This window comes from Ctenopharyngodon idella, chromosome 1 (assembly GCF_019924925.1).
Source record: "Ctenopharyngodon idella isolate HZGC_01 chromosome 1, HZGC01, whole genome shotgun sequence".
Lineage (NCBI taxonomy): Eukaryota > Metazoa > Chordata > Actinopteri > Cypriniformes > Xenocyprididae > Ctenopharyngodon > Ctenopharyngodon idella.
Genome location: NC_067220.1, coordinates 29933248 through 29955856, shown reverse-complemented (window position 1 = coordinate 29955856; position 22609 = coordinate 29933248). Strand labels below are relative to the sequence as shown.

Sequence of the window (22609 nt, the reverse complement as noted above, 5' to 3'; positions counted from 1 at the left end):
TATTAGCATCTAAACCAGCAAACAATAACACTCCTTTTATTCTCGTGGTGCAGGTTTGTCGTCCGCTGCTTTAAATGCTCGATTTTTTGTTACATACAGTAACTATTGTTACACTGAATGACATTTTAGTGGGTGTCTTCTGTAAATCATGGTAAAAATGTATGATGGTTTTTATTTTTTGCTTAGAAAAATATAAAATTAAACAGGACACATCCTAACGTATGGGGGGAAAAACTAAATTTAAAGCTGCATTACACTTTTTTTGATGCCTGAAAACCTCTTTTCATCTTTGACCCATCCCCCACCCCACCCCCACCACCACCACATTGTAGTGAAGTATTGTAGTGAAGCATAAGTGCTTTTACCCCCTAGAAATTTATTATAAAAATTACTGGTATTAAATTTAGAACGACAAACATCTATGATGAAATTACTTCTAAGAGGAAATACAGATGCACTCGCTAACCCAGTAAACCACATGTTCCTATACAGCAGTATTTCCCTTTTTAGCCTTGCTGCAAACAATAGATCATAATATCAACGCTTAAAAAGCACAGAAAACCTGTATATTTTAATTAAATGAATAATACAAATGTAGCAAATGGGGCTTTACAAAAGTGCACAAGTTCCTTATGTGCCTTTTTTAGGCAATAGTCTGCTGCATCCTGTGCTGGTCATAGAAGTGGAAGTTACGTGGTTTCAGACTGAGCACTTGCTGTCCTGAGGAAGGAACACTCATTTGACTAGATGCTATCACCTTTCAAGATGTGCTCCACATCACTTCATCTCCTCATTGGTATGTTTAAAGATGTGTATTTTTTAAAAATTTGGGTAACTGCTAAATTTGAGCAAATAGCTCATTGAAAACAAGTAAAGGAGGAGAATTAAATAAGATTAAATTTAGTAATCTAACTGATATTCTATTTTCTATCTCCATTTTTATGTTGGGTAAAGGGTAGAAAATGCTTTCCATTGTTCATTCAGTTAATATTGCAGATACAGTTGTAATTTATAGATGCAATAAATAACATGTAAATGTAATAGTTATGTTCCTCATGATCTGACCTTTCTCCGGTACAATGCAGGTGCCTTGCTTGTCCTTGCTGTTAAAAATGAGTTAACAACAATGACATACAGCGAAGAAACCACCACTGCTGTAGTTTCAATGTCTAATGACCACACCACCATATTAAATCAAACATCAGCAGACTTTCCGGACAACCTCCCCACTTCATTCCCTCCAAACTCCACTGACACCCTGATAAGCACTACGGATGAGAATATGTCAGGTAGCTTTTTCATTTTCCTTGATTAGCTGTTATTTATGTGTCTACACACCTAATGCGGCAACATGGTAGGACTGGTAGGAAAATTCTAAGCCAGTTTATATGCTTTGCTTCTTGCTTCACTATTGAAACAAAAATGAGAACCTCTAACTGAAATAAGGTCACATTTGGGTATCTTTTGTTCTTCTTGGCCAATAGATTCGCCTACTTCAGATTATCCACAGACCAACAATGACACCACAGACGATTCTCAGGAGAATGTTCCAAAATCCAGCACAAGTAAGATTAAAAGCACAGCCAGCAAAATAACCAGTAAGAGAGAAAATACTGTGAAATGCAAGCATATTGATCACAGATTTGATTGTTTTTTAATATTCAACAACTGTAGTCTGAGTTATTCTTATCCTTCAGATCATCCACAGACCAACAATGTCACCACAGATGATCCTGGGAAGAATGTTCCAAAATCCAGCGCAAGTACGATTAAAAGCACAGCCAGCAAAATAACCAGTAAGAGAGAAAATACTGTGAAATGCAAGCATACTGATCACAGATTTGATTTTGTTTTAATATCCAACAACTGTAGTCTGAGTCATTCTTACACAGGAAGGAAGCTTGTGGCCTAGCAAACTCTTAAAACTGTCATCACCTGCCAAAGTAAATTATTATCAACTACCTGAAACAAGCAACTTACTGCAGGAATAAAAGTCAGCTGGATAACAGTTAATTAATCCTTTGTTTACCACCAAAATTAGAGCATAAACTTGCTATTCACCAAAAAAAAAACAATTCTTTGTGCAAGGCATTGCATATCTATACATTATTTATTATTATTATTACAGCACCTCATATACACACACAAACAAAGGGAAAAAGCAACGGAATAAGTGAGTGATCTTTTTTCTCTCTTTATTGTCAGTGTTTTTTTATTCATGTTACATTTCAGTTTTCTTGTTTCTTTTTAATTGCTTTAAATAGAGTTGTTATTGATTATTATACTGTTTTCTCAACAGCTTACATAATTATCCTGATTATTGTTGTCGTGTGCATAAGTGGGGTAGTAGTTTATTGTTGCCTTCAAAAGAAGTCCAGGGTAAGAGATTTTTTTTTTGTTTTGTAAATTAATTGGGGGACATTTGAAAACCAATAATAACATTTAATAGCCTTAATTTATGGCTCCCTGTGCATTTGATATTTTATAATTATTACACTGGATATACAAACTACATACTGATCATGTTTGTCTAATGCAGAGGTACTCCGTGGACTTGCATCCCAAACAGGAAGATGCTCATATCCCACTCAGCACAGTGGATGCAGAGGTGTTTGACACCACATCAGAAAAAGGTACCAGATATTCCTAACTCTCCATCACCACAGGGATTTCTCTAACTACACTGACCGTGCGTTATACACTGTTCCCAAAGATATACAAACGTTTACTCCTGCCGAGTCCACCGAGCCGTTAAAGGACCCTGGCCCTGCGAAGGAAACTGAAAAGCCAGAGGGAGGGAAAGGTATGAGACAGGCAGCTGATTTCTGTCAAATGCTGTCTGGTAACCACTTCATCCTGAGAGATGCATTATAGCTTAAATGAATTTCAACACAAATGTTCATACATTATGATTTTATAAGGAAAAACAAGGAAATTAGTATGTTGAAACAAGCTGCCATGTTTTTGAACCCAAGTACACTGCAGAAGTGAATCGTTGTTATTAAATAAATACATAAATAAATAAATAGAATGAAATTATATAAAATTCTATCATTCTAAAGTTTGGGATCAGTCATTTTTAAAAAAGAAATTAATAGTTTTATTCAGCAAGGATGAATACAATTTTCAAATAAACTTTCTATTCAAAGAATCCTGAAAACTATATCTGCTGTACTAAACTGTACAGCAAAAATGATTTTGTCCATGATCCCCAAAGTTCCTTTAGTAAAACCACTGACTGGAAAGCTGAACAAGATCAAGAATTTGTTCAACTAGTTGCAATAACAGAGAGCTCCACTGGATGGACTTCTAAGACAAGACAGAGTATAGATCTATTAGACTCTCTTCTCATGAAAGACTGCATTTTACACCTATGACAAAACAGCAATTAAAAAAAAAAAGTGGCACTGTCAAATTTAGGACCGTACATCCAGTTTCTTAAATGGACTCCCTTCATACAAACTCCATGAACGTCAAATTGCTTAAGCTCTTGCAATATACAAGATCCTTCAACTTCCTTCAACAGGGTCATTCTGAGACAAATCAACCAAATTTCGGAAACTTCCCCGACTCAAATTTTTGCTTTTTTTTTTCTGTACAAAGACAAATAGTGATGAGAGCCAAAATATTAAATGTCACAGATGTATATTTACTGAGTAATCCACTATTTTATAGAGGGGTGTCAAAATGACAATTTTCACTTGAGATTTGGAGCCAATTTACAGGGTTGTAAAAATTACATTAGAAAGATGGCAGCATCATTATTTTATTATTACACAGAGATTGGTAGGTCTATTAGTAAAATTTGTTGACTTTAGCAAACTTTGTTTCATTATATGCCAACAGTGACAGTTCAAAAATGACAAAAAGCACTTCTTGTGTTTTTTTTTTTTTTTTTTTTTTTTTTTGTAGTATGACTGTAACTCAAGAAGTATTAAAGATATCTTAAAGGGTTAGTTTACCCAAAAACGTTGTTCCACAAATTAACATATTTTTGATAAAATCCGATGGCTCAGTGAGGCCTCCATTGCCAGCAAGACAATTAACACTTTCAATGCCCAGAAAGCTACTAAAAACATATTTAAAACAGTTCATGTGACTACAGTGGTTCAACCTTAATATTATAAAGTGACGAGAATACTTTTTGTGTGCCAAAAAAAAAAAAAACTTTATTTAACAATATCTAGTGATGGGCGATTTCAAAACACCTCTTCATGAAGCTTTGAAGCTTTACGAATCTTTTGTTTCAAATCAGTGGTTTGGAGCGTGTATCAAACTGCCAAAGTCACGTGATTTCAGTAAACGAGGCTTCGTTAGATCATAAGTGTTTTGAAATTTCAATAGTTCACCACTGGGGGGCGTGACTTTGGCAGTTTGATACGCGCTCGGAACCACTGATTCGAAACAAAAGATTCGTAAAGCTTCAAAGCTTCATGAAGCAGTGTTTTGAAATCGCCCATCAAATATTGCTGAATAAAGTCGTTATTTTGTTTTTTTGGCCCACAAAAAGTATTCTCGTCGCTTCATAACATTAAGGTTGAACCACTGTACTCACATGAACTGGTTTAAATATGTCTTTAGTAGCTTTCTGGGCATCTGAAAGTGTTAGTTATCTTGCTGTCAATAGAGGCCTCACTGAACCATCGGATTTTATGAAAAATATCTTAATTTGTGTTCCGAAGATGAACGAAGGTCTTACGGGTGTGGAACAACATGAGGGCGAGTAATTAATGACAGAATTTTCATTTTTGGGTGAATTAACCCTTTAATATCCTTTTAGATTCTGGTTCTTAACAAACTTTCCTTTTGGTATCTTCATTTTAAAGGCTCTCAATGGCTCAATTATGTTTGTCTTTGTACAGAAAAAAATAAAAAATTTGAGCTGGGGACCTGGTTGTGTTGACACGGAATGACTCAACAGCTTTTGCACTGCTTTGAAAGAATCTTTGCACAATTCTGACATACAATAAACAAAACAAAATTGAAGGAGAAAAGATATTTGAGGGTTCCAGCTCTGAACAAAACTCATTTATCTTGCATGATATTGTAGTCTCCAGCAACCAGCAACCATTATCTCAACTGAGCCTGCTTGGACATGTTTCAATGTTAGGAAATGACCACTTTTGACCAGAGGCAACTGGTCTTTTTGTCTGATCCCTACCATCTGGAAGACTCATAACAGAAATAAAGATGACTTAGGCTGTCTAGGTTTGCTCATAGGAATATAAGAAATACTGCTTAGAGATGTGGGCTCATAGTGCTTTTAATTAATCTACTGTCCTGTTCATTCAGGTAATCAAAAGAGGTAATGAAAAGTAATACAGATGGTTAAAATTCAATTCATTTCACAGATGTCTGTTTAGTTACATTTTTTTGTTTTAATTTGTTAATGTGCTCTTTTGTTAGAGCTCTTTCCCCAACAATATATTGAAAATTGAGTATCACTTTACAATAAGGTCTCATTTGTTAACATTAGTTCATGTATTAACTAACATGAACTAACAATGAGCAATACATTATTAATCACTGAGCAATAAATTATTAATCTGTGTTAATGTTAGTGTAATCTTTGTTAATGCTAATTAATAAAAATCCAGTTGTTCATTGTTGTTCATGTTAGCTCACAGTGCATTAACTAATGTTAACAAATACAACTTTTGATTTTAATCATGTATTAGTAAATGTTGAAATTAACATTAAAGTTTAATAAATGCTGTAGAAGTATTGTTCATTAGATGATGTTAACTAAAGTAGTTAACTGTTAAATAATAAAACCTTATTGTAAAGTGTTACCAAAAAAATAAAGAGTGAAGGTGATTGCAGTTTACTGGAAACAATGACAGCTATGCGTTTCACCCTCACAACTTTTGCAACAGGAAATTACACTATTTGCTTACCAGTCTAGGACTTTGAGGAACCTTAGAAGTTCCCTTAATAACGACATTGTCATTTTTTCAGCACTACAAAAAATAGATTATTTCTTTACACAATATCAACCCTAGAATTTACAGGAGTTCAAACTGACCCAACATAACATGCTTTTTTAAAATATATTTTATTAAAAACATTTATTTATATGATATTCCATGATTAAAAAAATCTGGCTCTTTTTTTCTTCTCCATACAATGAAAGTCCCTATCTCTTAATATCAAAGAGATATAGATATAAAGTTAGACAAGATGACAAAGTAAAAATAACAAGCACGACTAACAAAAGGGGGTAGTTGGATTGTTTGCCTACAGCAAGCATTTAGAATAGCTTAACAGCATTACTTCCTATAGTCTCAATTTCTCTTCAAGCTCCCTGTAATCACGGGATGGTTCTTTTTCTCACCAAAATCCGCTGCCTGTCATTGACAAGCTCCACACGTTACATTTTAGCAACTAATGGGTCTCAATCCGTTTCCTGGCTTTAGCGGCTTTATTTACTGCAACCACCTCCAGGTCAAAATAAACCACACAGTGGGAGAGAGTGAGTAACAATGACAGAGGGATAGAAAATGACCATGGAGGAAAAAAATTAACAGAAGTGTGCATTGCAATGACATAGTTGCTAATGGTTTTATGATGCCCCTTCATCTGATAAGTGCTGACTTTCCAGTCATAAGGCTCTGTTTCTACCACCTGCTCATTCTGTTTCTCCCACCGCTAATTTTCAAGATTTACTGCACTGAAAATGATAGGAACACAAAAGGTTTGAGACCACTAAGGCTAGACACCCAGGTGTTTCATGTGCAATTTAGTTTTAAGAGTAGTTAGAGTTGTTGGGAAACAAGTATCCAATATGTTTTAGTGTTTTAGTTCTATTCACACTTGAAAGGTACCAGAGCAAATCTTCAATGTTCATGTTTTTACTTGCATCTGACCTTGACAGACTGATTTCCACATCAAAGAAGGTGGAGCATCAGAGCTCACCTACCTATTACGTAGAATTGTCACAGACCAATGGTAGTTTAAAGGTCGTTATCGCTGAAGCAATCTGTATTATAAATTTTTAAACTCCCGGAAAAAACTTTTGGCACGATTTTGTTTCGAAATGACGTCACACCAGTTTGTTCTTTGATTTCGCTTGACGTTTTTTAGGGCCTTAATTTGTGAGCCAGTGAAAAAAATAAGTGTTTTATGTAATGTAAAAATTATATCCTTTAAACTTGTTTGTGTGACACATCATCCTTTTAGAAGCACTGCCTAAAACATATTCAAATACATATTCCCTACAGAATCGGTTGATGTTAAACAAGAAAACCAACAGAATTTGTCCAGCACTCAGGCCACAGTGATCCCAAAGGACAAAACAGCAGAGCTGACTGTAGTGGATATGACTGATGGAGAACCGACGATCTCCACCAAGACCTCAATGGAATCCTTAGATGATGCTCTCAATGATAACAACAGCAACAATACAAGAACTGAAGGTTAGTAAGACTGTGAGAACTGTCTAATGTCAGTTACACTGTCCATGTCTTGTGGACTGAGAGATGATCTGTATACCATAAGATTAACAGAGAAACAAATATACTATAAAAGCTAGTGAGATTATTGAGTTGTTTGGATATACTAATACTATCTCCCTCTATTCACCACTCCCTCTTTTTGTTTCAGTCAATGGCAAATTGCATAAATTCACTGAAATCTCTCTTGATGGTCGACTTTAAAATAAATCAGCACCTTCACAATATTTTACAAAGTTTTCCAGTAGACCACACAAATACATACAGTGCTGTGTTCTACTAGAGATGTAAAATACATGTTTCTGGAATATAAACACACTAGATTTGTTATAGCAAGTTTCTAAATTTAGAAAAAAAAACAAAAAAAACAGCATATAGAGATGATTATTGTACCTAAAAAGTGCTATAGGGCACAGATCACACATTCATATCATGATTCACATTGGACATTCCAATCAAGTTGCTTCTTCTACTCATACATATATGTGGTATAGAGCATTCCATCTCTCATCACATCATATCCACTGAGCTCAACCAAAGACGCCGCTCCAGGACTCATGTCATCAGACACTTGTGAGAGATACCACAGTTTTAATTCCCTCTGTCAGGGTGTTTTGTCGCACACCTGTGCCCCAGCAGCATTATTTCTGTTTGCAGCTTACAGTGAAATTTGTTTCTCTGTTAACAGCTGATGAGAGACCCTCATCAGCATTTCAGTACAAGATGCCCCACGGTATGGACAATGGAATGCTGATGGTGCTTTTATTACTGCAGTCATTCCACAATTTACACGCCCTTTCATAAATGTAACATTCTTACAAAAAAGTCATATACTAAACACTGAAAAATTTCAGCTTCAATTTTTAGTGGTCTCAAAGTCTGAGACCACTAGTGAAAATGCTTTTTTTTTTTTTTTTTTTTCATTTTGTTACTGTCAAAAAAACTCTCACTGCTCCTGACAGAATAACTTAAGTAACTTTAATTTTAAGGATTAATCTATATTTAATTTATACAATGAAACATTTGAAGTATTTAATTTCGGTAGTACTGCTGTCCCTGAACACTGTTAAGCCCTGGATACAGTGCACGATTTTAGCAATCCTATAAGATCATTACTTTATCACACTGTGCGACATGGATCTATTAAACTTGGGTACGACATGCATGTAGACTGTACTATTATGACACCTATTGACTCGTAGGTTATGATGCAAGTTTCTATAGAAGAATAAAATGTCATCAGCATGCGCTAGTGGTAAACAAAAAGACCATGTTGAATCACACTTTGGCAGTTGTAGTTTTTATGTGTGCTAAAAAAAAAAAGGAAGCGGCGAAAGAAGAATGTAAAAGAGCTTGAGGTAAGCGGTTTTAAGTTTTAGCGCCATGTTGCGTTGATTTCATGTCGCATTTTTATTGGCTGGTCAGTAGATGTAGGTCGTAGCAGCAAACACACTATGCAGATCATCATACTGAATTTCTGACACTGTCAGAAAATGATCATAGGTCTTTGGTCGCAAGACTGGGAAAGCGGCCGTATTCTCAATGTACAACATAGGACCACCGATAAAGAGCCACGATCACAGAAATCGCCACGATTGTTTCATGATGGCAATATTTCGTCTGGGACAGCCAAAAATCGTGCAGTGTATCCAGGGCTTTAGACCTGAAAACCTTGAAACACTCTTTATTTCATTTGTATTCTTTATTCTATTGTATTTTTTTTTTTTTTTTTTTGTGCTTCTGCAAGTAATTTGTTTATTTGTTCTTGTTTACTTGATTTTTTTTTTTTTTTAGTTTTTTTTAGTTTTAGTTTTAGTTTTAAGTTTTTTTTAGTTCCTTGGCTTGTGTGTCAACAAATGTAAGAATTGTAACCCCATTGTAAAAACACAAATACATTGAGTGAGCAAATAATATATATATATATATTAAGGGTGGGACGGTTCACTGTAAAAAATCGAACCGTGCAGTTCTCCACCCACGGTTCGGCACGCGCTTGCACCGCGGTTCATCCCAAATCTGACGACGCATCTATAATATGGTTTGTTGAAAACAACGTGCAAAACAGACAGACAGATTCGGCTAATGTATGTTTCAGTCGATGGATATGCATTCTACTTTCCAATACGTTACAACAGCGATGATCAAAAGAACATGGACAAAACAGTCACTCGTTGTAAACAAATGTTCAATGACGTGCCGAAAGCTCTATGACCAGCTCGTCATCACCCGGGTGTTGATAGCGCGCGACGCGAGCGCAGGTGAGACCTGAACATATCACGTTGCTATCTGTGTTTAAACTAAACTCATTTAAACCTTGCCAATTTAAACATTCATTCGTAAGACGCGAAAGAGAACTTGCGCACGCTGTGAGGAGATTTGTGTGTACTCATCTGAAGCGCGTACATGGAGAGACGCGTCACAGCGCGCAAATACTCTCGCGCAAATTCTCTTTCAAGTCTTGCACCTGAATGGACAAATTCACACAAAAAAAATGATGTCAACATGCTCATCTTAGCGAGTATCCTAACAAACATAGTAGGTTATGAAAAACGAGACAGACAACGCATCAGTATCAGCATATTGGATCTTTGAATTATGTCTTAAAGGGACAGCAGTCTAATATTCCTGCTCTCTGTGTTTTAATGTTAATCGAATGACAAAGCACGAAGAAATCACTCTTGACTTAATAGCTTTTGTAACTTCAGTAATGTTTCATCTTTATTTAACTATTCGAAGTGTTATTTTATATTTGATTACTTTATTCAATTTCTGTACCTGAAAGCTGTTAGATACCTGAAAAACCTGTAAAAAATTGTTTATTTAATTTGTATCTTAGCTCTCATGTATTTATTTGTGCTGTTTCTTGTAGGTAGATTATTTGTTATTTATTTTCTTTATCTTTATTTGACAATTGTCCTATTTTTTACTGAGCATAGCACATACCGAACTGTACCGAAACCGTGACACTAAAACCGTGAAACAAACCAAACCGTGAGAAATCTGAACCGTCCCACCCCTAAATATATATATATATATATATACACACAGTGGCAAGAAAAAGTATGTGAACCACTTGCAGAATCTGTGAAAATGTTAATAATTTTAACAAAATAAGGGAGATAATACAAAATGCATGTTATTTTTTATTTAGTACTGTCCTGAGTAAGATATTTTACATAAAAGATGTTTACATATAATCCATAAGACAAAAAAATAGCTGAATTTATTAAAATAACCCCATTCATAAGTATGTGAACCACTGATTCTTAATACTGTGTGTGGTTACCTGGATGATCTACGACTGTTTTTTTGTTTTGTGATGGTTGTTCATGAGTCTCTTGTTTGCTCTAAACAGTTAAACTGAGCTCTGTTCTTCAGAAAAAAATCTCCAGGTCCTGCAGATTCTTCAGTTTTCCAGCATTTTTTGCATATTTGAACCCTTTCCAGCAGTGACTAAATGATTTTAAGATCCGTCTTTTCACACTGAGGACAACTGAGGGATTCAAACACAACTTTTAAAAAAGGTTCAAACATTCACTGATGCTCCAGGAAAAAACATGATGCATTAGTAGACGGGGGGTGAAAACATTTGGAATTTGAAGATCAAGGTAAATTGTATTTAATTTGTCTTCCGGGAAACATGCAATTATTTTCTGTTGCTTCCAAGGGCAGTACTAAATGAAAAAAAATGATATTCAAGCTAAATAAGACAAATTTGGACCTCTTCATCCTGTTCAAAAGTTTTCACTCCCCGACTCTTAATGCATTGTGTTTCCTTCTGAAGCATCAGTGAATGTTTGAACCTTTTTTAATAGTTGTGTTTGAGTCCCTCAGTTGTCCTCCATGTGAAAAGATGGATCTCAAAATCATTCAGTCACTGCTGTAAAGGGTTCAAATATGCAAAAGATGGTGGAAAACTGAAGAATTTTTGGGACCTGGAGATTTTTTCTGAAGAACAGAGCTCAGTTTAACTGCTCAGGACAAACAAGGGACTCATGAACAGCCATCACACAACAAACAAACAGTCGTAGATCATCCAGATAACCACACACAGTATTAAGAATCAATGGTTCACAAACTTTTGAACTGGGTCATTTTAATAAATTCAGCTATTTTTTTGTCTTATGGATTATATGTAAGCATCTTTTATGTAAAATATCTTACTCAGGACAGTACTAAATAAAAAATAACGTGCATTTTGTATGATCTCTCTTATTTTGTTAAAATTTTGCACATTTTCACAGATTCTGCAAGTGGTTCACATACTTTTTCTTGCCACTGTATACACTCCCCATAAGAGTCACCTAAGGGGGAATTCCCCCTATTTTCAAAAATGTAATTTAAGCTCTGATTATAACGTACACTGCTGTTCAAAAGTAGTACGTTTTTAAATGTTTTTTTAAAAAAAGTCTCTTACTTACCAAGGCTGTGTTTATTTGATCAAAAATACAGTAAAAACAGTAATATTAAAATAACATTATTATTTAAACCAATAATAATGCTTAATATTTTGTGGAGACTGTGAGTTTTTTCAGGATTCTTTGATAAATAGAAAGTTCAAAAGAACAGAATTTATATGAAATAGAAAACTTTTGTAACTTAATGCATCCTTACTGAATAAACGTATTAATTAAAAAAAAAAAAAAATTGCTTGACCCAAAAAATTTGAGCAGTAATGTACACACACACACACACACACACTCAGAAATACAAAGTTAAAAATTATTAGACATATTTGAACATACAAAGCTATACACAAATGAACTATAACTAGCAGAAAATAAGGACAAGTCCACTCATTCAAAAAACAGCAACAGTAAAATAATCAAAGGGAGGAAACAGAGAGAAAACCTCTCATTCATTCCAGCTGGTTTGGAACTGATGGGCAGGTTGGAGACATGAACTTGAAAGAGGTCATGTTCTCCCACCCCCATAGATAACAGCTAATGACCATGACTGCTCATAAAGCAGTATAATTAGCCAGAGCCCCAGGGAATATTATATAGGGTATTATTTTCTAGTAAGAGGGTATGCTTTCATGTCCTCTCCGGTCATTGTTGGAGGCTCCGTTTCCAGGTTGTGGGAGCTGATAGGGCTCTCGTAAATGCTTCAGCTGTACCTGTGCACATTCCCCCCCTCCCCCCTCCTTTATGGTGCTTTGTCTACTAAACAGAGAGAAACAAACACTTCATGCACTACTTTCAATTTTAATTGCTAAGGCAGCAAATGTTTAGTAACAGTCCATGACATTGATGAATTCTGGATTAAAACAACAAAGAATAAGATCTGAAAACTCAAAAACCTTGAATCTTAAAACTGTTTTAGGAGTGGTCTGTCCAATACTGTCTAATGACAAAGAAACCAAGTCAATGCTAGATTTACAATAACAATCTGGCACTCGCCCGGGCCTGAACAGTATTAGACACTGTGCTTTGGTGTGAAACTAATGTGTGTTTGCGCATGTACGCATGCAGTTATTGACTACCAGCATTTTGATGTGGTTATCGCATCACCTGGCCAGGTGTAACTTGGGATGGGTGGGAGTGAGAGAAACTCAGAGCTGTACCAGGTGGTACCTTCTGGTTTGAGTTAAACCCTGCAATCTTTTCCTAGTAGTAAAGTTGTGCACAATTGTACAACTTTTACTCAGCAATTGCAACATGAACGGAAAAATGTTGTTTCACCATATCTGAAGTGTTGGTGATGTAATTGTGTTAAAAAGGCATTCTAGGTCATTAGTGAAATTTGTTTTTTTATGTTTCCATGGTTACACTGACACGTTATGGTTTAGATTAACCACATCTGACTCATTAGGATGTCAGTGTTTGTATGTACACAAACACAGATGACTATATTTGGACAGTCTTAAAAGGCAATGTTGCAAAGTGGACATGAATGTGGCAACTCCCAAGTGTTCTGATAGACTTCCTCTTTGCACTGTAGACCAAGTCAAGAAAAGTCAAGAACCCAAAAATGAAAATTCTGTAATCATTTACTCACCCTTGTGTCGTCTCTCTTTTTTTGTCGAACACCAAAGAAGATATTTGAATTTTTCTGCAGGTTTTTTTTTTTTTTTTTTGTTACAATGTTACATACAATGAAAGTCAATGGGGTAGAAAGTAACCCAAACAACGCTAATGGTTTAATCCACGTATGAATAGCTCTAAATTTAAACGGTTATTCACTGTCAAATAAAACCAAGTATACAAAAGTCCAAATCAAATATGGTGACCTGCCATCAACAACATCAAACCCTATTGGTGGACATGCAAGAACCAATGCAGTTTGATGTTACTTTTCAAAGATCATCTCTTGTGTTCTTCAGAAGAAATGAAACACATGATTTTGGAACAACATGAGGGTGAGTAAATGATAACAGAATTTTCATTTTTGGATGAATGATTATTTTAAAGGTGTGCAAAACCTTTTTTCTGTAGATGCCTATAAGGCAATGACAGGTGAAATAACCATTAAAGAGTTGAACATTCAAGGCCATTAAGTAATAAGATTCGAGAAGATAAGACTGAAGAATTTGGGTTAAGATTATTGGGAGTGTGTGTTCATATATTTAGCTACTTCATCCCCTCTCATATTTCTAAAGCTTCTCCATTTCACCCTCTGTGAGAAGTCATGAATAGATTTTTTTATGTTGAGACCACACCCATGTAGGTCTATCCCACCACACTGACCCAGCAACCCTACGTTTGATTCACGTGGGGAACATCCATCAATGTCCCTGTTGATCTTCCTGTAAATCCTCGCACCTTCCTTGATTGCAGCTATTTTTGTAGAACGGGATAAAAGAAATGCAACAGGCCCCCGAGCCAAGCCAATGACTTCTATTCTTCTACAGTTGGGAGGCAGAAAACTTGAAGCTCATTCTCGTCCACCTGTTCAAAGACTATGCAACCTTCCTTTTTTTTTTTTTATACCAAGTATAATAATAATTCATGTCGTTATTTTTTACTTAATAATTTATTAAATGGTTATGTCAAAAGCTAACAAAATTTGTAAACTTAAAAAAGCAGAATGTTTTCAGTTACTGGATGCCTCCTGCATTGTTGTCATACAGTGACTGTCAGACTCAAAGTTCATCTATATTTTGTCCTTCTTCAGCTGTCCTTTCGCTTGAGCTTTTTTTATACATCCTGTGCAACTCATCATACATTTAATGATGGCCACTTTCAGTGAGGATAAATTTGCTTGGGTGACTTTACAAGCAGTGAAGTAATTTAAGTGGGGTGATAATTAGTTCATGGCAAACATACACGATATCTCAAACTTCCTGTGAGTTTCTTGGAACTTTTGTCCATTACTTTATCGGTTTTCTTTTATTCTTGGAGTTTATTTGATTTATTTATATAGTAGTAGTTTTGTCGATATACAACTAGTTCTGTGACAACTAGAACAATCTGAATCTAGCAGGCAACTAACTTATACTGCTATTTGTTTTTGGTTTTTCTAGCGTGTATTTACAAAGCAAAGTCAATTTTCTTTCTGGGAAGTCTAGACTCTCTTATTGTGTGTTCACATTGGCGAAGACACTGTTTGGTTAAGATTTACAAGGTAGAAAAAAATCTTTCTAACACAAACAAGGATGAAATTCTTTAACACACTATACGCAATTAAACACCAGCCAGCTGTTCTGAACAACCGACACAAGTTTGACCACCACTGATGTCTGGTCATGTGTGTCTAGACAAACAGAAGTGCCCAGAAGGGAACATTTTACTGCATCTGAGTTCCATAAGTGGAATCTCAAAATTCCTAAAGTAAAATGATCAGTGTGATTGTTGTTACTTTTGTACTGGTTTTTCAAAGCAAAATAGGATTTGATCAACCTGATCCAGATACACACTTTTTCAGATTATCAAATCTGGAATACCAGTTCTTCAAATTGGGTTACATTTCACATGTAGGCTGCTAGCTATGTAAAGAACAACTGGTAGAAGAGTCAATGAGGGGTCACTTTAAGTGTTTTATTTGAGGAGGAAAAAATAAAAACAGCATGAGCAAACAAACATCCACTTCCATTTTCTATTTCCTTTAAATAATCAGACCCCTACAGATGCATAAAAAAATATGAAATGGGAGAATTAAAATTATATATTATCAACATTATATGATTATATATGAATGTGTCATATAATCATATAATGTTTTGCAATCCCCCAAAAACTTTGCGTTCATTCGCAAAGAACAAGTTTTGAGAGTAAATGCTAAATTTCTTGGGGGAAAGCAAAACATTTGCGCGAGAATGCAAAAGCATTAAAAGTTATTTTTCCTCCCATCACCTTTTAGAGCAGGGGTGTCCAAACCTGTTCCTGGAGAGCCACTGTCCAGCAGAGATTAGCTCTGCCTTGTAAGACCATAATTAGCTGGTTAAACTAATCAAGAGCAAAATAAAAATATATTAGTGTATATATTACATGATACAAATGTTGGATTTTTGACCAGTTTTAAAGTTTTATTACATTTTTGTTTCTAAAATCCACCCTTCTGATGGGATCAGGATAATAATGATTTTTTTGGATCAAAGCTATCCCAATCTTACTAAAAAAGTTTTGAACAACACAAACCGCGTTTACAAGACTTTTTTATAAAAATAAATCAGGTTATTCCTCGGTTGTAACTTCACAACATAATCATTGTAATGTTAAATAAACCATTAAAATCCCCATTGTATTCCAGAATGTCAGCTGAAAATTCATACTCTCCTCTTATGTTTGAATTTTCTGTGAATTTACCAAATCTCCTTTCTGGACAAAATCAAGGTAATGGGCCAAAATCTAGCTGTGTCATTTATGACCATTACGCTGACAAAAGAAAAGCGGTTTAACACATTTACATGACCGCACCAACATGTCCTCCAACCAATACGCCCATATAGGTCGTTTGTCACTTCCCTGAAATGCGACCCATAGGAGCGTTTACTAAAGTTGCGCCCCTATCAACAACAGGACACTTTCATTTTAATGCATTGTACCCTTTTATCTGTGTCACATTTCGGGTTTCACATAGCTCAATTGGTAGAGCATTACAGTAATATACAACAATATGCAATCATGTGACCATGCGATCGTGGGTTTGATCCCAGGGAACGCATGTGCTCATAAAGTGTATATGCTCTATAAATCTATAGGGGTAGGTTTACGGTTGGGGTAGGTGTAGTCGTTAATAAAAAAAAAAAAGAGTTTTGCTAAATGGAAATTGGACAAACGGTGTAAAAAGTCCACACATTGCATTTAAATGAACACGCAATTTGATTGGTAACGACGGTCATACGTCATTTCATGACGACAGACGTAACACGACACTGTTATTTTTACGCCAGCTAGAGGGCGCATGACTTTAAAACGTAAATATAGGTCGTAACAAGGTGTTTGAAAAAAGGAGGACAGTCTCGACTGCACACATTGTCGGCTTATCAAGCATAATCGGCACGTAAATGTAAATGCATGCGATCATTTTACCCCCTGATTGTGATTCCTGTTTAAATAATAGTTCAACCAAAAAGTGAACTTTTGCCATCATTTAATCATCTGCGGAGCACAAAAGAAAATATTTTGATTTTTTTTTTTTTTTTTTTTTTGCCTTATTGGTATTTACATTATGCCTTTTTCAAATGCAGTTTTTGTGGTTTCTTTTTTTAGTGTAAAGTTGCAGCCACAAACTGTAAAATTTATATATGAAGTATATATTTAATTGTATTTTATTCTATTGAAATTTATATAGACAAAATAAGAGTGCCTATGTTAAATATTGTGACTGTTCACACAAGTTCTCTTCCTTTTGCACAATCTGTGGTCCGTCTTCTTGGTGGGAACTTAATGAAAGGACAAAGGTCAAGCAAATCTAATTAGAGAGCAGCCTGTCAAAGTGCTCATGGTCATTTTTCAGAATCAAACCTCCTGACATTCCAGTAGTTTCACTGAAGTCTTTAAACAGCAATGGTCCACAATTTAGAACCATACAAAGAAACAAACACACTAGGTAAGGTAGCTAGGTAACACACTAAGGTACAAATGCTTGTACACATGCACATTTAAAATATATTCCAAAAAGCGATAGGGCTACACAATGAATTGGAACTGAAACTGCAGTTACAGTTTATTTTGATAGTCCCCAAGTAACACTTCACCTACATATCAATTAACTCTCAATGGAGTATTAGTTGAGTATTAGTAGACTGTCAGGGTTAGGGTTAGTAGAATAAGTTGACACGTACTTGCAAAGTTACTTATAGTCAGTAGAATGTCTGATGTGGGAGCATCAAAATAAAGTGTTAGTAGATATTAAGAAGACAGCCTACTAATACTCTAATGACAGTTAGTTGACTTGTAGGTTCAAACTTACTTATAGTCAACAGAATGTCTAAAGGGGACCATCAAAATAAAGTGTTACAGAAATTGCTATATGGCTTAGTAACATCAGTTGCATGATTCTGTGTTTTAGGTTTCTTTTAAGATAATTAAAGTTTTAACCTTTAAGATCTTCCTCCGGTTTTCTGCCAAAATAAAAGCTGGATGGTTTAACGTTTGAAAATAAAGAAATTAAGATGGCCATAAATACTAGTATTGTAATTTTACAGTTGAACAGTAAAATATTTATTCTCATTTCTTTTCTTAAATACTTGTTTTATTTTACAGTGAAATATTATAATAGTATTAGTACACTTTCTTATTTATTTAATATTTGTATATTAATAATAACAATAATAATAAATGATATCTTCAAAATATATTGAAAGCCTGATTAATTTAAGTAATAGTTCACTCCAAAATTTTGAATATTTTGAATCTAAAGATTATTTACTTTTAAACCTTTGTTGGTTTGTGACATACATACTGTAAAATAAAAAAATAAAAAAACAACTCTATAAAAGCAACTCTTTTAATGTGTAACATCCTGTGCTATTTTTAAATAATAAGTACAGCTCGCCATCCACACACACCGTTTCAAGCACACGTTTGACTGATGGGGCTCTGAAAAGACAGAATTCAAAGGAAGGGCATCCAATAGCACATTCTCTCTCTTCCAGTTTTCTATTCTAGTGAGTGTCCTAGAGCAGCGGCTTCACAGGCCTGGCTGTGATCAGGCCACTGCTGAAAGACAGATACCTTCACCTGCCCGTATCTGCCCTGGGCATCATAGCCACATTCCTGAGTGGAATTGACAGGACACCTCTCCACTGAGACTCTTTAAACTGCTAGCAGAAGGAAAGAGTTCACAAGGCCGCTTAGGAATGATGTAGTAAGATGGCTGAAAGCACAATCTTATGTCATGTTAGAACCATTATTGTCATTTATTTAAATATCCTGTTATTCAGTGACCTGCAGAAGCATCCTTAATTATTTATTTGCTCAGCTGTCATTATCAATTGAAAATAGTAAGGCTCAAGGTTAAAAAAAAAAAAAGGTAATTGTGAATGGTTAAAATAAGAAAGACACTTTGCCAGATACAAAGTCGCAATTACATTAAAGTTGCAAATGAGAAACAAAGTGTCAAATACAAGAGACAAAGTCGAAATTGTGAGGTATAAAGTCACATTGTGAGATAAAGTTCCAATTTATGGTTATTCATGTCAAAATATTCATTTGTGACTGGAGAAAAAGCTTTTGATTGATGCTCACTATCGGTTGATCGTGTTGGCCTGTCAGAAGACATTCTTTTTACGGATAAAACTGAATAATGAATCTCTGAGCAGTAGGTGTTGTGTAAAAGGTGAAACTATATTCAAAAACCCATCCCTTCAGGATGTGTCCTTTTGGATTTTGTGACACACAAATCATGATTTCCACACCTGGAACCAGACAAGAAGCTGTAAGAAATGCACTTGAAGTGTCACCTCAGCCTCGGGTCTGGAGGCAGATATGAGAACTGAATGATTTACTTTTGGAACAACAGTCTTTTAAAAGGATTCCAAAAGTAAAAAGCCAAGATAATTTGACTTTGTGACCTTAAAACTATACAGGCACATCCCAATACATTAATTTTAAGACATTACAACAACTGCTTTACACACTACCTGTTACAATTTAAGGTTTAGTTGAGTATCTTAGGTTTAAATCTAGGGTGGAAAGGGCACCGGAATGGAAATTTAAACTGGCTTTACAAACCTGCCCTAACAGCTCTGATATAATTAGAGGTTCCACTTCAGTTTAAAAGAAAGATTGGAGCTCTTAGATTAGTCCCCTTGTTTCGTCTTGATAGATCCTTAAAGGAATGTCCAGTCTTCCAGCTACCTGCTTTCCTTTCTCTATTTAAGGGGGGTTGGGAGATTGTTATCTCAGGCTCAGTTTACTATGCCAGCTCAGCCTAACGAGTCTGTTCGAATGTGTATGGTCCACTTGTGCCTTTGTGTAAGCCTGTAAAAGTATTTGTGTTAAATTGGATAACAAGCACCTTTTCTATTGATAATTGAGTGGTTATTCGACATTTTCAATACAGATGTCATCACACGCCATTTTGTGAACAAGCCTACAGGTTAAAGAAATCATGAAGCTTATGAGTTTTCAATGAATGTGAGCATGTTCATAAATGCCTTACAAATTTGTTCTTAAATATTATAAAATTAAATATTTAAACTCTCTGCATTTATACCAAACTGACAAACCATGGATGGTGTATATCAACACATAACACCTTCAGGCTTTTTTTTTTTTTTTTTGCAAATAAAATCAATAAATTTTAGGTGCTTTTTTCCATTAACAGATGTTTTGATAACGCTTTATGTTAAAGTGTTTATTAATCTTTGTTAGCTCACAGTGCATTAACTAATGCTAACAAATACATTTGATTTTAATAATGTATTAGTAAATGTTGAAATTAACTAAGATTAATAAATGTAGTATAAGTATTGTTCATTCTTAGTACATGGTAACTAAAGTCGTTAACTAATGTTATCTAATGAAACCTTATTGTCAAGTGTTACCAATGTTTTAGTGTGAGGTAAACGGTCATTTCAAAGGCTAAATACATGTAGGAGGTTATGAGCTGGCTTTACAACTCATTTGGGGAAAAAGCAAAGTGGGTTTGATCATTTTGGAACCTATTTTCTTTTATCAGTACGATAGCTGTCTCATTGTTTTGGTTAAATACAATGAATGATTTACATCTACAAATTGAATAAATGTGAATAAATTAATATGTTTAAAAATAATATCAACTCTGTTTTACAGATATCTGAACCTGACTGATGGATTTTTGAACCGGTAAATAAAAGCTGCATTGCAACATGGAGAAAAAAAACTCAATCATTTGTTGTGAGTGTGAGTCTTCATTTTCATTTTAAAACAATGTTAGTTGCATACGCTCTAAAAAAAAGTCGGTAACACTTTATTTTAGGGTCTTTTAACTAGTTGCTTATTAGCATGCATATTACTAGAATACTGGCTGTTTATTAGTACTTATTAAGCACATATTAATGCCTTATTCTGCATGACCTTATTCTACATTCTTAATCCTACCCAATACCTAAACTTAACTAAACAACTAACTTACTAACTATTAATAAGCAGTAAATTAGGAGTTTATCGAGGGAAAAGTTATAGTTAATAGTGAATACATGTTCCCTATACTAAAGTGTTACCAAAAAGCCCAGAATAATAATAATAATAATTCCCATTGTACTGTGTTAATATGAAGGAATATTCTGTATTGATGTTATGCATTGAATTATGCATTGTGTTTTGTTTTGGGGTTAAAGGAAATGTCAGTAAACTTAATGGATAATGTCCTGGCAGAAAATTACTAGTAACTTTTCCATTTTTCTGTGTTCTTATATTATGTTTGATTTCAACAGTGTAAACATTTTAAATCTAATTTATGAAAATCTAATTTTAAACGGATAAGTTTGCCAAACTTCAACCAGCTTCGCATTGTTACAATGCCAGTAGTTTATGTAAATAAAGTCCGCATTAGAGTGCTATAATGCTCACAGTTCCTTTGCTGTGTGTATGTTATTGATGCCTATAACTGTAAATTATATAAAGTATATATTCATATATATGCTAATACAACTTTAATTACTGTACCTTTTTTTTTTTTTTGGAATTCTGTTTTCCGTTTTCCTTTTCTTGTTTAAAATCTCATGCTCATTATGTTTTGGGTTAAAGGCTAGTTTTATTCATTTGTATTAAACTGTGTTTTCATAAACCGCTGTAAACTATGCAGTCTTAAGGAACATCTATTGTTAAGTGCAACATGGGTTTATAATCAACTGCTTCTCCCTTCTAATATCATAATGCAAATAATACAATAAAATTTTGTCATTTATCAGTACTTGTAGTTTACCCAAATCTTTTTCTGGAGTAACAGTCTCAGTTTTTAAATTGTATGTTTAAGGCTATATCTTCTGTATCAGATTCTGGCTTATGGTACTAAATATCATGCTCTGGCTGCCCATTTTACTCTGATCATTACTGCACAGTTCAACAGTAACTACTACCATTGCTAGTTAGCTGAGCTGTTGGATGAAACCTTGTGTAATTCTTGTGTAAGACTGAATCTTATGCAATTTGTCAGGTGTGTGTTCTATTTGTAATAAAGCAAGATTTCTGTATAAGAACTGCGTTACAAATTGCTCTAACAAGCAGATGCCAAAATAAATGGTTACGCAACAAGCTCACAATAAAACTGCTTTATTTCTGTTTTGAAGTAGTTCATTTTAATAACTACCTCCTTTTTAATAATAGCAAATTTGTTTTATTGCATCTGTTGCAAACTTCCAGGTGCACACTGAAACACCTCAATCCATGTGTGCTGTGTGCTAAAAGACAGGAATTAGTTGTCACCTTGGAAAATCAAACACCTGAACATCAGAAGTCCCTAAACTGACATGTTTATAAAAACAAAAGGAAGAGGAATGTGAGGAAGTAGTAGGTGATGTGCAGTATACTGAAGGCATACTGCTTTGTGGATAATAATACATGGCATCTTAAAGAGATCTTCACAGTATTTGCAACAATTATTCATCAAAATCATGAGTTGAACAAGTTGAACATTGACAAAAGCTGAGAATGCTATTAAATATACAAGAAGTATATTGGGTTGTGCTCTGAAATTATATAATTATAATATTAAATAAATGTAACATAAGTAAGCAATAAGGTACGAGAGGCTGTGCTGACAAACATGCCCAACAACACCCTTCAGCC

General features: G+C 34.7%; 1 protein-coding gene and 1 long non-coding RNA gene across 9 annotated transcripts in view; one reads left to right on the top strand and one right to left on the bottom strand.

The window, feature by feature from the left end:
* LOC127512719 (uncharacterized) overlaps positions 1-22609 on the bottom strand; it is a 60872-nt gene that overhangs the window by 5812 nt on the left and 32451 nt on the right. The gene's annotated exons all lie outside the window — the stretch shown is intronic.
* si:dkey-27h10.2 (uncharacterized) lies at positions 542-22105 on the top strand. Of its 8 annotated transcripts, none has more exons than XM_051893866.1 (10): positions 542-796; positions 1086-1289; positions 1485-1598; positions 1698-1796; positions 2129-2173; positions 2300-2379; positions 2540-2633; positions 2714-2803; positions 7221-7415; positions 20633-22105. In XM_051893866.1, exons 1-10 carry the CDS (start codon positions 748-750, stop codon positions 20638-20640), a joined length of 978 nt encoding a protein of 325 aa, XP_051749826.1. In that variant the 5' UTR covers positions 542-747; the 3' UTR covers positions 20641-22105. The 8 variants fall into 8 exon arrangements, with proteins under 8 accessions (XP_051749826.1, XP_051749837.1, XP_051749809.1 ...); XM_051893877.1 differs by having other exon boundaries at positions 1485-1565; positions 1698-1763; positions 7603-20707; XM_051893849.1 differs by having other exon boundaries at positions 1485-1565; positions 7603-20707.